The sequence below is a fragment of the Furipterus horrens genome, unplaced genomic scaffold (assembly GCF_987537825.1).
Source record: "Furipterus horrens unplaced genomic scaffold, mFurHor1.1.pri manual_scaffold_17, whole genome shotgun sequence".
In the NCBI taxonomy this organism is placed as follows: domain Eukaryota; kingdom Metazoa; phylum Chordata; class Mammalia; order Chiroptera; family Furipteridae; genus Furipterus; species Furipterus horrens.
This window is the reverse complement of record NW_028327187.1, coordinates 118,153,502-118,169,039: the sequence shown is the minus strand read 5'-3', so window position 1 is coordinate 118,169,039 and position 15,538 is coordinate 118,153,502. Positions and strand designations below refer to the sequence as shown.

The 15,538-nt window shown below is 52.9% G+C and overlaps 1 protein-coding gene across 1 annotated transcript in view; it reads right to left on the bottom strand.

The window, feature by feature from the left end:
• Positions 1-216: 216 nt before the first annotated feature.
• The window catches only part of PRKX (protein kinase cAMP-dependent X-linked catalytic subunit), a 46,524-nt gene continuing 31,202 nt past the window's right edge, over positions 217-15,538 (bottom strand). The window contains exons 4-8 of the mRNA XM_090264330.1: positions 8,254-8,373; positions 4,992-5,087; positions 2,516-2,573; positions 890-967; positions 217-358 (exon numbers count right to left, since the gene is read on the bottom strand). Coding sequence (XP_090120456.1) covers positions 233-358; positions 890-967; positions 2,516-2,573; positions 4,992-5,087; positions 8,254-8,373 — 478 coding nt within the window. The 3' untranslated portion in view covers positions 217-232. The remainder of the gene's footprint in view (positions 359-889; positions 968-2,515; positions 2,574-4,991; positions 5,088-8,253; positions 8,374-15,538) is intronic.

The following is a 15,538-nucleotide window of genomic DNA, read 5'->3' as shown; positions in this document are numbered from 1 at the left end:
GGGGGTCCTCCCTACGCCAAACACGTGACACCCCCGTACCACGGGATCCTGCCCACCGCGTCCTTTCTTTTTATTTTAAAAAATTTTTATGGAATGGATTGGGGTGACATTGATAAAACTCTATAGGTTTCAGGTGTACATCTTCTGTATATTGTATTCACCTCGCTATATATATATATTTTTTAATTTTTAAAAAAATTACTATATATACCGATCTACCTTCCAGGCGTCCTCAGAAATTCTTGAAGACTTCCAAGTCTTTGGGAGAGACCGCGGGGGCCGTGTTCCAGTCGTTCTCAGGATAAGCTTCGAAGTTGGAGGTGTCGCCCTCGCCGCAGACCTTGGGCATGATGGGGGGCTGTGGGGCAGGCCGAGACACGAGGGCACGGTTACGAGGACCCGCTGAGCCATCCTTGTCCACCTGTGGCTCCTCAGGCTAGTCACGCGGGCGCTCTGGGCACCCGCATGTTAGCCCGTCCACGGACTCTCAACTGCCCGGTTGTGAGGAAAGCTGTCAAACACACGCTCCATTCAAAGGGAGGTGATCCACAGGGTATTTGCTATCACACCTCCAGCCACCTGTCAACTAGCCGTAAGCCCCTCCCACTCAGAAGCTCTCATCATGACCCCAGAGCAGGTGGGACACGGGGCTGGGTCTCCAAAAGCCCCCCCCTGCAAAAGATGGGGTCTTCAGCCCCCCCCAGAGGTGCCTCTTGAGTCCTGAGACACCCACCAAATAGGCAACGGGACTACGAATGCTTAGCCATGACTGGTTAGATGGTGCCAATCAATTCTGCATCAACCACCCATAAATAAGTCCCGGAGTCGGGATTTTGTAACTTTCCCTCGGGACGCCCAGTGGAGCGCCGCCCGCCGACGGAGCTCGTACCTTGAGTTTTCTCTGCGGGACAGCTTCCCAGTCCACCGTCCGGAACCAGCGATGGCGCTTCACGTCGTCCGCTCCGTTCTTGAAAAGAAACGGGCACCGTCAGGGGGGCTGCGCTTTCATGGGACGGGAGATAACATATCCCAAAGAACCTGCGTTCTTTTGGTATAGAAACACACACACATGTCTGCTAGGTTTCCAGGAGTTGTTCCTGCAGGGTGAGCTGTCGGGAAAAGATACCTCCCAGGAGAAATAAATAGTCATTACGCGCACACGTGTGCTCACTTGGGACACAGACTAAAACATAATCACGGGCCAGCGTCTCCGCGTGAAATGAGAGCCTGTCATTTCGGGGTCCGTCCCGTGTGCTCATCTTTACAGTTTTCTTGGGTGTTCCTTCTCCTCACGAGACAGACACCAAGGTTCGCTGAAGGATGACATGGGCTGAGGACGGCTCAGCAAGGACACACGACTCCGTCTGGAAGGATGTCCCACTCCAGAGAGCCCGGCAGCAGCCCAACATCCCCGTCCCGTTAGCAAGGGAGCGAGACTCCGTCCCCTTTCCTCTCCAGGGGGCTGCTCCCAGCCAGCTGGTGACCCCAAGTTCATCGCGACCTCTGCTGATCCCTGCCAAGTCTTCATCCCTGGGCTCCGCCCCAACCCTTCCTGTGACCCCTTTGCCAACTTTTTAAATCAATTTAATGGGAGAAGCGGTAACGCGGGAAGGTGTGGATCGGAACTGAACACAAAGCTTTGAAAATGTGTGATCAGTCTCTCGTCTTTAAAGTTGTCCTATTTTTCATCCACCAGAGAGAAAATTCTTAATTAGCGCAACTACGAAAGGAAAGCAATAGTAACGTGAGTTGCTTCGACTGGATATTCTCTAATCCTGCCCTCCTGACAATTCTCCTACTAGGGAGAAACAAAATGTTGCCGTCACACGTGAGTCCAACCACACCTGCCCGTGGAGTGTCACCGTCGGTGATGCTGAGAGGAAGCAGGAAAGACTTGGTTGGCTCTGAAGTGGTTCCAATCCCAGGACAGATACGAAGGGACGAGGAGGACCAGGCAGATTATAGAAAGACAGTAGACAGGTAATCGAAAAAATAGATGGTAGACAGAAAGACATACAAAATTGCTAGCTACCTACAGGTAGATGGATAGACAGAGAAATGAAGAGCATCTTTGATCCACAGACGCATACCTAGATGACAGGTCAAACCTAGATGATGGACGGACGGACGGATGGACAGACAGACCCAGGAAAGCAGATGAGAGATGGATAAAAAGACAGACAAAATATAGATATGGAGACAAAGGGAAATAGATGATAGGTACATTCATGACAGGTAAGATAGAGCATAAATACATGGATTGATAAGATGGATAAGATCGATAGATAACCAGTCACTCCTAGATCGCGGCTGAGTCATCTGCTGCGCGGACAGCCGATGGGGGCGGGCGGGGAGACCCTGCCGGCTTTTGCCCCCCCCGAATCCCAGATCTGAAACTCGGGCGCCGATTCAACGCGACGTCCGCGCCTCGGTTCTCCTCCGCACACGGAAACCGCGGCGACCGTGACGGGGACTCATCACGGACAGCGCTTCCCGGCCAAGGACGCGCACTGACCTTCATGTTTCCAAGGCGTCTGGTCCTGTCCACCACAAGAAGCTTCTTGATGAGGTCCCTGCGTGGAGAAAGGAGACCAGAATAAAACACAATAAAATAAAATAAAATAAAAGGCGGGCGTGTCTCGATACAGCCCCGGGAGACCTGCGTCCGTCTACGGCCGCAGAGTCTTCCCACGGCCTCTTCCTTTGGGCACCGGCGCGGTTTCTAATATTCTGAAAACATTTCCTACCACGTGCGTTTTACCGTTACGAGCCCCTAAGTCATTTCTGCGGCGCTGGGTCGCCCGCACCCAGGGCGTGAGCTCTGCGGAAAAGGGCTGATCACATCGCGTTCAGAAAACGGGACTCAAGACTGAGACCATCTAGACCCGCTCTGAGCACCGGGAGGCAGGAGTCAAATGCACCTGCCAGGTGATCGCTGCCAAGAAGACCTCTCCGGGCCCCAAAACAGAGTCGGGGTTTGCCCTGCGGGTTTCCAAATTTACGGGATCCCGGCCAAGGTCTGATCAAACAGTCTCGGAAATCTTCCCCGTCAATAGCGACCCTGTCAAAATACAGCAAGCCGGTCCCGTTAGGATGGACGTGCGGAACCCAGAAGGAGCAGGGATGCATACATCATGAGGATTCTATTTCTTTTTCTTTTTCCTCTTATTTTTTTTTTGGGGGGGGGGGTGGTAGCAGGGAGTAGGGAACAGAAGAGAGAGAGGAGAAAAAAGATACATGGTCACGAACGGAACCCAAAATAAACGACCGGAATCCAGGACAGGAAATGGAAGGACAGCAGATTTTGATGTAGATTGTTTCTACGATGTCTTCTTTCTCCACGAAACATTGGGAATCCAGGCAACATGTGAATTGGAATGATCTACGCCCTTCACGTGAACGTTGTAACCAATGACCCAAGGTTTCCGCGTCGTCCGTCTCTGGGGAGGCTTCGCTTGGAATCGGTTAAGTCGTTCTGCCCAGGGTCTGATGATCCTCCGCGTTGCCGACGGCTTTGCGGGGTCCCCCCCTCCGTGGGCAGGGTCCCCCCACTGTGCGTCTGAGCCAAGACAGCTACCTTCACACCCGACAGGGTCACCCGGGAGAATTCTAGGGGGTTATAAAGTGGCCCCCTGTTGGCAGACTGACCCGCGGCTGTGAGTAGCTTTCGATCTGATCATTGGCGAATTATTGATACCCATCGAACTCCATTTGAAAAGCCTTTTGCTACCCATTTGAAAACCTGTCTCTCAGCTCCCATGGGATTTGGATCCTGGAGGAAAAATGCTATACACTCGGTTTCACGTGTTTCTGCACAGAAAGAGGCTTTCGATTGCTCTGGCAGCGGGTGCACCTCAAAACCTGACCCTTCCCGGGGCACGGTCTCCCTTCTAGCTGATGAGCTTGAAATGCAGCCTCCTTTTTGTGTGTGAAAACTTTAAATAATCTGGCTGGTGGGTCTAACTCCATTCCAGCTGCACCCCACGCACGTCAGGAGAAACATGTCCTGTCTTCAGACCGAGAATCCGCAATTCCAGTGGGAGGCGTTCACCCCTAAAAAACACACCTGGACGCGGCCGGCGCTGTGAACGCAAGGCCCACCAGCCACTTAAAAAAATCAGCAGGAAAGACAAGAGATGTTGGAACCTCAACTAGACGCATTAGAAATCAGGACTCAGGGTCAGATTGATTAAGGTAGCTGGAAAACCAAAAGCATTCTTAGATTTTATGATGAGAGAGAGAGAGAGAGAGAGAGAGGGAGAGAGAGAAACATAGATTTGTTGTTCCAATTATTGATACATTCATTGGTTGCTTCTTGTACGTGCCGTGACCGGGGATCGAACCTGCAACCTTGGGGTACGGGCCGATGCTCTAACCAACGGAGCCACCTGGGCAAGGCCAGCCTTCTTCCATTTTTAAAAAAACTTAGGTTCTTTGTTCCCCTCCGCCCCCCCAATTTAACGACATGCCTACGCCAAGATCCTATCACGGAAGCGATGCACACATTCTTGAAGCAACGTGCAGATCCCTGAGAAATCTCAGCCTGAAAAAATAAAATTAAAAAACCCTGCAAGAATGAGAATCATTCATGCAGCGGCGAGAGGACAGAACTGCTAAAGTCATTACCACGGATGCCAGCTGCCAACCGAGCGGGAGAAGGGGGGGACCGTCCGTGCCAAACACCCAAGCGTCTCTCCTGTTAAAATACACGAGCCAACGCACGGATGGGCTAAATGTCAGTAGCGTGCAGAGTCCATATCAAAAGGGACCCGTGACAGCGCAGACTCACGAGCAGCTTAAATGCCGTTCAAGCGGAACGGAGGACGCGTCCCCCTGTCCACGGAAAAGATGACTTTCCGAAAAAAGGTTAAACACAAAACCCTCCATCGTGCAATGTGCTCTCCTGCTTCCCAGATGCCTGGCCGGCGAGATTTTTTTTTTCACGCTTTAAAAATAAACATTCCCGAAGAGGAGGGAAACTTTTCACTTACTTCACACTGAAATCCAGATGTCTGGGGAAATCTATTTTGCCGGCAAGAATTTTCTGGTAAATGCCAAACGGGTTGTCGTCAAAAAACGGAGGAAACCTGTTGGAAGGACACGCATGTGTTTTTTAGCGGGCGGGCGGCAAGAAGGGAAACATCCCCGGGGGGCGACCGCGGCTCCGGCTGTTCCGCGCGGGCGGGACCCGAGTCATTCCACGTGCTCGCCGTCCTGGCACGGTGGGGTCCCGTCAGGGGACACGCCGGACGGGGCCGTCCTCCACGCGGCAGGAAGCGTGGCCGGCTACACTCCCACGGGCCGGGCGTCACCAGGCCACCGGCAAGGGGCCCTGTGACCAGCTCCAAGGGGCAACTTAAAAATGTCACCCCGCTGGACCCCGACGGGACGCCTCTGCGCTCCTCGCCCAGACGGCAGCACGGGGCACACAGTAGGACCTCAACAGATATGGAGGAGCTGCAGCGAACAGGAAGGCTGAGGCTCTTCTATCTGTTTGGCTCCGGCAGTCCATAACTTTACAGTTTTTATTTTTAATTCTCACCCAGGACATGTTTATTTTGTAACGCACGTTTTATTGATGAGGCTATTCCAGGTGTCCCAGTTTTTTTCCCCTTTGCGCCCCTCTGCCCAGTACCCCTTTCCCTCCAGCAATCCCACGCCCTTAGTTCATGTCCATGGGTCATGCATGTAAGTTCTCTGGCTTCACCCTTTCCTATATTATTCTTGACTTCCCCCTGTCTATTTTGTACCAACCGATTATGCTTCTTAGTCCCTGCACCTTTTCCTCATTTCTCCCCCTCCCCCTCCCAGCTGATAACCCCCCAAATGATCCCCACACCTCTGATTCTGTTCCTATTCTGGTTGTTTGTTTAATGTGTTTTTGGTTTTCGTTGTTTTTTAGCCTCATAACCTCTCACGAGAGTTTGTCAAAGGGAGTCTTATAAGTCAGAGAAACAAGCCGTGGAAATCTTGGGTCACGACGGCAAAGTTCCATGAGCAAAAATAATTCTCTCGTTGTTTTCAAATGAATTCTGTACGTTTCGGAAGAGACGCTGAGTGTCGGGGGTTGACTGGTGGTCTGGAAGCCACTTAAGAGAATTGTCCTCGGCCGGAGAACAAAGGCTCCGTGGGCACGAGGCCAGACCCCCGAATCTCCCCTTCGAGAGGCCCGTGGAGGAGGCGCGTGTTATCCGCCCGGTGGGAGCCGGCGTCCAGGGACGTCCTTCGTTTGGCTCAAACGGATAAAAACGAGAAGAAAATCCAGGGGGTTGTGGGAGGAGACTTGACCCGAGAGGCGGACACAATGTAATACACAGATGGCATCGCGTCAAACTGTCCGCAGGAAAGCGATACAGTTTCATGAATCTGTGTCGCCCCAATCAAGTGAATATTATTTGTTAAAAGCATGTCTGACCCCTCTGAGTGTTTTTCCAGACACGGTCCTTTAGATAGAACGGCTCAAAGTCATTCCATGACGCAGATCACCCGGAATGCCCCCCTACAGGCTCTTCTGGGAAAACGAGGACCCTCAGCTATCAGCCCGTTATCAAGTCCCACGTGCGATGTGATTTCCTACCATCGTCACACAGCGGGTTTTACCCAACAACTGTTTGTTTTCTTAAACTGCCTAAAAGAGCGAAACCCTCGCTTCAAGCGACCCACGGAGAGAGAAAGACAGAATGGTGCTCAGTCCTTAAACGTGGCGCACGGGGACGCTCTGTACTATTCTGATCAAACACCAAGGCCAACACACGGGAACTTCATTCCGTTTCAAAATGATTGGACCCAGAATCGCGTGGTCGTCGGGCCGCGCCGCCCTCTAGTGGTGGGGCTGATATGACAGAAGGAAAGCGGGCGGACGCCCCAGGAAAGGAAGCTGATCGATAGCACGGCGGCGGAACCCCGTCTGCGTCTTCTCGAGGGAGGGACCCAAGCCCCGAGTTACGGCAGCCCTTTGTCTCTGTCTGGGCGCGTCCTGGAACTGGGCCGTGCGCTAAGGAATGCGGTCTGCGTGATTTGCCGGAGACCTTTGACGGAACTTGTGGAAGATTCCGGAGCATCAAGAGGGTGGATAAAGAGAAAGAGGGAGAGAGATGATGGATTGATAGGGAGGTACATGGAGAAATAACAGACGTAGACAGAATAGGTGAATGGATACACAGATGATCGATAAACAGACTGATAGACGGAATAGGCCATAGGTGAATGGATAGATCTATATTGACGATAGCTAGCTAGTTTGAGATGCTATAAGTGGTAGATCAATAGGTAGATACAAAGACAGAAGAAGAGGTAACAGACGACAGATGCTGACGGATGTACACAGACCGACAGGTAGATGAACAGATACAGAGACAGGCAGGTAGAGAGATGACAGGCAATACCTAATCGACAATGACAAGAAGACAGATGGACAGATAGATGGATGACTTATAAACAGATGCAGGAAAGACAGGAAGAAAAAACAAACCCCAGTTTGCATAGACGCCCCTCTGGCCGGCCGGACCGTCCGTGCAGAAAAATGCCTCTGTCCGCCTTTCTTTCCGGCTTCCAGGGGAGGTTTCCAGGGACAAACGGTGGCACCGGTGGTCCACAGAGAGGCAGCCGGGCCACCATCGGCAGGAAGGGTCCCGGCACGCCCCAGGCTGGATCGCTGTCCACGGCCCCGTCAGGGCCGGGAAAGGACCTTTTGTGCACAGGACGCAGGACGCAGGACGGGGACAAGTCCCCACGCCCGAGATGCTTGCTTTACGGCTCTGGCAGAGGCAGCACCCCCGTGTTGGGCGCAAGCCGGACGTCCCTGCTTCATCCCCATGACAACGGGACCGCCGGGCAGCTGCTGGGGCAGCTGGATGAGGAGGGGAAGACGTGACCTTCCACACGGCCTTCGACGCCAATCTGGGGTTCCCCTCTCCTAAAGCCCGAAAGTATGTTTGGTTGATGGACGTGTGTCTGCCGGGTAACTTACGCAGCTCCACAGAGTCCCTGCAGACCCGACGATCACACGTGAGGAAGAGGGGGGCACATAGGCCCAGCATGGAGACATGTACAGGTGTGTGTGGGCCGCTGGGTGCCGGACCCGGCCGTGGGTTTGGTCTTAGGAAGCACCTACGTGCTCAGCGGCGCGGCCCCGGGGTGGGAACACCGCCCCGAGAATACGCCACCCGACCGCCCCGTCCGGGGGCTCACGGAGCAGGCGCCAAAGCGACGGAGACCATGTCCCGACGTCCCCCCGGGGAAGCCTGTACTCACCCCGAAAGCATCTCAAAGATCAGGATGCCCAGCGCCCACCAGTCCACGGCTCTCCCGTGGCCCTTGCTCTGGATGACTTCCGGGGCCAGGTACTCGGGCGTCCCGCAGAGAGTCCACGTCCTGGGGAGACAGAGGGAACCGGAGACAGTCAGTGCCACCCGGCCACGCACGGGGCCTTGTTACGGGTGTCCAGGAAAGAACTGTGTCCTCGCACCCGAAAGGCACCTAAGCAAACAGCAAATGGCCACCGTGACGGAAAAAGTAAAAAAAGAATTTAGAAAAAAAATGCATAGACTTATACAGATATTAAAATTACCTATATACACACACACACACACACATTATTTTTCTATGACAGTTGGCATTCAATAGTATTCTGCATTACTTTCGGGTGAACAGCAGAGAGGTCATAAAACTGGGTAGTTCACAGAGGTCCCCCGACGATTTTAAGGCACGTGACCCATCCATCACCCCTTTACACGTAAATGGATCCACTGCCCCAATCAAAAGAGACACGGAAGCTGAATAAAGAGAAAACAAGAGCCACGTAGAGTCTGTCTCCACGCGACGCACCGCAGAACCAACAGAATAGAAATAGGTTTCAGGATTTGCATTCGTGGGGCCAAACGGTTGCCAAGCTGATGTGCGTTGCTGCCTGAAAATGACATGAATAAGGGAATGTGGCCCTGGCGGGTGCGGCTCCGCGGACTGAGCGCCGGCCTGCGAATCAGGGGGTCGCCGGTTCGATTCCCAGTCAGGGCACAAGCCCGGGTGGCTGGGCGGGTCCCCCGTGGAGGGCGTGCGAGAGGCAACCCCACGTGGGTGTGCCTCTCCTTGTCTTTCTCCCTCCCTTTCCCTCGCTCTGAAAATACATTTTAAAAAATTAAAAAAAAAATGACTCTGGCGTCCAAAAAAAAAAAAACAGTGGATAAAAGAAAATGAAATTCCTTACGGGGCAGGGGGAACAGAAATGGGACAGTCCCTGAACTGTAATATGGGTTCACCATCTGTACCCCGTGGAGACAGGCGGTGACGTGACCCCAACTGGCCACAGGGTCCCCTTGCAAACTGGGGACCCCCAGCAGAGTCTGCCTGGGCGTCCGGCGGGCACGGCTGAGCCTTGTGTATTGCCGGGGGAATGAACTCCAAACAGCTGCTGCCGGTGTTCCCCACCTGCGCCGGGGGGCACTGCTGCGGTGGGGTCACCGTCCCTCCCGCGGCACGAGAGGCTTCTCGCAGGGAAGGGCCCAGTGATATCAGGAATTCACACGGGGCAGAGAGCGCCTGGCCGCATTTTCTCCACGGAGGAACCACCATGTGCAAAGAAAAACCCCCAAAATTAGCTTCTAGCTCCACCTAGAGGACAGCGGGCTGGAAGCCAGATTCTCAACAGCTGAGCGGGCTTTCTGCAGAATTGTGGGGTGTCATTATTGTTTAGGGGGTCAGCCCTCCGAGGTCTCCTGTCCAATACGCGAGGAAAGGGTTCCTGTCTTCTCCTTCTAAGAGAATTCTCTTGACACGTAAGAAGCGCAGAGGCGGTTCCTGACCATCTACAGACGGGTGACGTTTCGGTGACGTGTCTGGGTTTGGTGCTCGAGGCCCGGCCGATGGCCTTGCTCTCCTCCCGGTCCGCCGAACCCCAAGGGGAGAATCTTCCTAACGAAAGCTCGCGCCTGCGCAAAGGTAAAGGGACTCCCTCCCGCTTAGAAGTCACAGCTGGGGACGCGAGTGATTTAATAACAACACGCTGTCTTTGATCCGGAAGCGGCTCAGCGCACAGACGGAAAAACTTATCACCAGACCTTGGTGAGAAGGAAGTTGATGAGATTCAGGCTGGGGGGTCGTTCTGCAGTATATACCTAGATCAAATCGCTGCGGTTGATACCAGAAACTAATATTATATTGATTAGATCTTAATTATTTTTAAAAAAAGAACCCTCGCCAGGTAGCTCCGTGGGTGGAAGCCTCGTTCTATACGTTAATAGGCTGCAGGTTTGATTTGGTTCCTGGTCACGGCATAGGCCAAGGTCACGGATGTGGTTCCCGGTCGGAGCGCGTAGGGGAGGCCACCGATTGAGGTCATTCACACGAATGTGTCTCTGTCTCTCTCTCTGAAATCAATAAGCCTACCTCTGGGTGAGGATTTTTAAAAAAGGAGTCATCCGCTGGTCAACGGAGGCACAAAATAGAGTCCGTCCAAACAATGGAGTAGGACGCAGCCAGGAACATGGAAAACGGAGACGCAGGCGACAACATGGATGAACCTGGAAAACATGCTGAATAAGAGAAGCCAGACTCAAAGACCACGGAGTATGTGAAGTCACGGATGTGACATGTGCCAGATTCGGCAGCCGCAGAGACAGAAAGACAGATCCTGGAAAATCCCCCGTAGATGCAGAATCTAAAACAGGTAAGCTCACAGGAACGGGGGCGCGGGGATGCCAGAGATGGGGCGATGTGGGCCAGAGGCAGAAACTTGCAGCTGTCAGAGGATTCAGTTCTGGGGAGTCTCATGAATAGCAAAGTGACTACAGGTTCAATATTGTCTTCTACCCGTGAAACCTGCTACGTTCTCACTGTGACGCATAAAATGGTAACCGTGTGAAGTGACGGATGTGTTCATGAACTTGATGGTGGCAACCCTTTCACCGTGTCTATGAAATCATCATGGGGTACACGTGGGAGCTCCCCCAGCATCACCTGCCTCTGCCTGGAAGCCCGGCTCCCGGCTGATATTAAAGAGCAGGCGGAGGCGGCCGCAGGTAACGGCATCGGCTTTCCGTCCGGCATCTCCCCTTACGTTTGGAAAGGTGAGTCTCTTCGCTGGGTCCATCCTACGGCGAGGGGCCGGGCTGGGTCAAGTCCCCGTTTCTCCGTCGCCCCGGGTAGCCGGATACCCTGTCTGGGTAGAAGAGTCCCACAAAAAGCCTCAAGTCTTCTGGGATGTCCAGAGACGGCTGTGGCCCTAAAGAGTAAACACGTTGACAAGACAGGCAGCCCGGGCGTCATCGGGAGACCACTGCTGGGTGGGCCCTGAATAATGCATGACCTGGCCTGATTCCCTTCTGCTCGGCTGGCTCTGGGGCAGAAGGCAAAGTGACACCGTGTTCTCCGTTTTCTCTTGTACTCGGTGCCGCAGCGGCAGGGGTGGGAGAGGGTGCGGACCCCGGAAAGACGGGGTGCTCTGCCAAACAGCGGTGGGGAAGGCTCCCAGGCTCTGCCTCCCCCGCCCCGCGCCCGACGGGACATCTGTACTGGGGTGGACTGTGTTCCCCCAACGTCATCACCCCAGTTCCTGTGAATGGGATGTTCGGGGGGACACGAGGTCTTGGAAGTGTGTGCTGCAGTTAACAGGAGGTCATACTGAACTCAGATGGGACACGTTGAATGACTGGGGTCCGTATAAAAAAGAGGGACAGACAGACAGACTTCTCTCTCTGTGTCAGGCAAGGACACACGGAGGGGACGGTCACGTAAAACCCAGGAGAATGGCGCCCGGAAGGGGCCAGCACCCTGATCTTGGATTGCCAGTCTCCAGACGTCGGAGAAGCAAGTTTTCACAAGGCCGGCAGTCCTGCGAGGTGAAGACTCCGCCCTCATGACTTCCTTTCACCCTTAAAACCTCTTCAAGGCAGGACCCCCGAATCCAGGGGCATTGGGGGTTCAAGAGGTGACACATGGATTGTGGAGGGACACGATTCGTGCATGACCATGGTGATGATGATGATGATGACGGTGATGGTGGTGAAGAAGGTGGTGATGATGGTGATGGTGGTAATGATGATGGTGGTGGTGATGGTGATGATGATGATGATGATGGTGATGATGGTGATGGTGGTAATGATAATGAAGAAGGTGGTGATGATGAGGATGGTGGTGATGATGGTGATGATGATGATGATGATGGTGATGGTGGTGATGATAATGAAGAAGGTGGTGATGATGAGGATGGTGGTGATGATGGTGGTGAAGGTGATCACGATGGTGATCACGATGATGATGATGGTGGCCATGATACTGATCCTGATCACATCAGAGCACCTCCCATGGACTCAATGCAACTGATGCTCCGGAAACTATTCTAACCAACTCCCTTCCGACGACCAGATCCTTCCAATCCTTTCAACAACTCAACTCCAGGAGGTAGAGACCATTCCCCTCCTTTTACGGCCGACGAAAGCAAGACCCACAGGGGCAGTAACGACCCCGGCTCACCGGCGGAGCGGTGTCAGGGTCCGATAACCCAACAGGCGCCTCGCGTCCCTACTCGCCGCGTGGGGGGGCTTCCGTGAACAGAGACGGCAGCACAAAGCAATTCCACCTGCGAGCTGGAATGTACTAGCCCTTGGCACGGGTGGCGATGGGGCCACAGCCTGTTTTCTGGGCATGGAGCGATGTTTTTCAAAAAATGCATCGGCCCCTCTGCTCTGCAGTATCAGGGGCGGTACTTTGTAACATACAGAAGCATGCGACCGCTAGGGCGCCCCCCTAAAACCAGCACAGAGGAAGACTGAGTCTAAGCCATGACGGCCAAGAGAGACATAAATATGAAGACGGTACTGGCACCACGTGAGGGCACGGGAACCCCAGGGCGTGGTTTTGAAAATCCTTAAATAACGTGAAAGGACGAACGTGTGTGTCATCCGAGATGCTACGGGAAGGCGGATCCGATGGCTGATGAGGGGAAGTGGATGTTTACAGAAGAAGAGATGGCTGAGGGCTAGAAGATCACCGTGTGGCCACCGACATGCAGTGTTGGCACATGGCCACCGGCACGGGGGGATCCTGCATGCCCAGCTCCAATGCTGAGGGGGGTAAGCGTGCGGATGAAGGTGGGGGGGGGACTGGTAACCCCTGGACGCACTGAGCAGACATCTCCGCCCACCTGTGGCAGAACGAGGCGCTGTGCACACTTCGTGATGGATGCAACAGCAAGCAAGCAAAGAAACACAGCATAACCTGCATCTTCAAGAAAAAAAAAGGGGGGGGGCGGGGGTCAGGGAGGAAGGAAGACACCCAGAATCTCACTGATGTAGCTCATTGATCTCACCGCCCGCTGACAAGGCTTCTTGGGGACAGGAAACTAGAAGGGGACAAGCCACCGACACCAGATTGTAGCTTTCCTCCCAGGCAAGGGACCTGGGCTGTTCCCAAGTAAATGGTCAAAAAAAAGGGGGGGGGAAGAGTCAGGAGGGGAACGTGATGGGTTACAGAAAGCTAAGAGAGAAATCCGCCAGATGCAATGTAGAAACCTTGGTCAGAGTCTCCCTGGCAGGGGGAGACAAAGACCTATTGTAGGTGTTTGGGGGAAATGGGAGTGTGGACTGGGTGCTAGAGGGTATTCACGGTTTTTGCCTTTAATCAAGTGACTCTGAGAAGCGTGTTCTCCCTGGTTCTTCGGAATCAGATTGGCAAATAAAATGAATTTAAAAATAGATGCGGGGTGCGTAGAGGGGGCAGCACTCATGTTCTAAACACCAACCTGACGTCTTCCCAGGATTCCGGGAAAACACCTGTTCTTTCACCTGCTTTATTCTTGGGGGGGTCACCCGTGGGACTCCCTAAGGGGAAATGAGGTGGACTGGAACGGCAGGAGAGGCTCCCGGGGCGGCCCCTGGCTAACAAACCATCAGAGGTCAGTAACTTGGCATAAAACGCCCCCACATCAGGTCCCCCAGAAATACAGATGCGTCTACCGTGGGAGGAACACAGGGTCTTGCCTGTGTGAAGTGCAGCCCCTGAGCCCTGGACACGCACCGAGAAACTCCCATGGGAACCTCATGCTACGCATTTAAAAAGTTAAATAAAGAAACAATACTGGACGCGGTGGCTGAAACATGTGGACGGATTTTTGGGGACGCCCGCGCAGGGGAAGCGACCTCCGCCGCCGGGAACGAGCCTAAGGGAGGGCCCCGGTTCAGACGGCCCCGTGAGGATAAGACGCGCCTGGGATCTCAAACCCGTGGCCGCAGACACTCACAGGACCTCTCGACGTCCCGACGGCGTGTGGCGGTGACGGCACCTGTCATCTGTCGACGTAGAGACACACGTGAGTAAGATGATCCGTAGCAGACGAGGCTGCTCTGAAGGAACAGAACTTTCAGGACGTAAAGGACTAAAATGGTCCCGTTTTACGAACGCGTATTGTCACCCGCAGCGCGGCGATGTTAGCACGAACGCGTCCCGGACGGCGCTGTCCGGGTGTGCCTGCCCGTAACGCCCAACGGACCAAGTGATTTCATGACCCGTCAGGGAGGATGAGGAAGAAAGCTTACATTTTATCCCGGCAACCAAACGACAAAAAAAAAAACCAACAATAAAAACCAAGGTAAAAGAACCCCCAAACGACGGAGCTCCTAATAGAAAGGGAAGAGCAGACATGAAAACGGGGAAAAGCCAACTTGCAAAATAAGAACATTTCATCCTTCCCTCTGACACCCTTTTCTCTCTGTCCTTCCTTTGCATTAAAAGTCTAGAACTGCATTCAAAACACAGGGACAGACCCCACGAGACACCCCACTGCGTTCTGGAAAGGGTCTCCCTGGGCGTAAATGCATCAGGTTTACAACATTAAGAGCGTCTTGTATCCTTCGTTTAATGGGGTGCATCACGTTGATTGATTTTGCAATCCTGACATAACAGGAGGAAGTCCCCCTTCTTGTGGGTGCATCCTGCTAAATTGTTACCTTTTGGGAATCTGTGGCTGAGGATTTCTGCTGCTCTCCTGCAGCGAATATGATATTCACTGTCACCTGTGATTGGGGTTCTCGGTATTATGTACTCAGGCCTGTGAGTCACAGCCATTCTTTCCCAGTTGAATAAAGCGGTAAATGAAGCCAAAAGGTATTTTATACGGAACGATATAAAAAACTTATTTTAGGTGGTGGTTCGCAGTCACGGCGATTCTCTGGTACTGATCACGATGCAAATGTTTGTCCCAATAATTCCGTTTTTGGAAATCTAGACTCAATGAAACTATAGATTAGAGTTCAACCTACATCCCAGTTTCAGAATTAATCTGAAACACAAATAAATATGGATGCACAGTATCTGTGCGATACTTTTATTTATGTAAGAAAACACTAAAACTAACGAACTCTCTGTTCACCAAGAGGACCTTTTCTTTTTTTTGTTTTGTTACTATAAGAAATAAAAAGCAAGATATCAATTAAAAAAAAAATACCTGAAAGATGGCCTCACTGTTTTGTACCCAAAGTCTGTTTTTGTCAAACACGGCGAATTAAACAAATCCCGCTCTGCCCACTCGCGATACAGAATAAAGAAT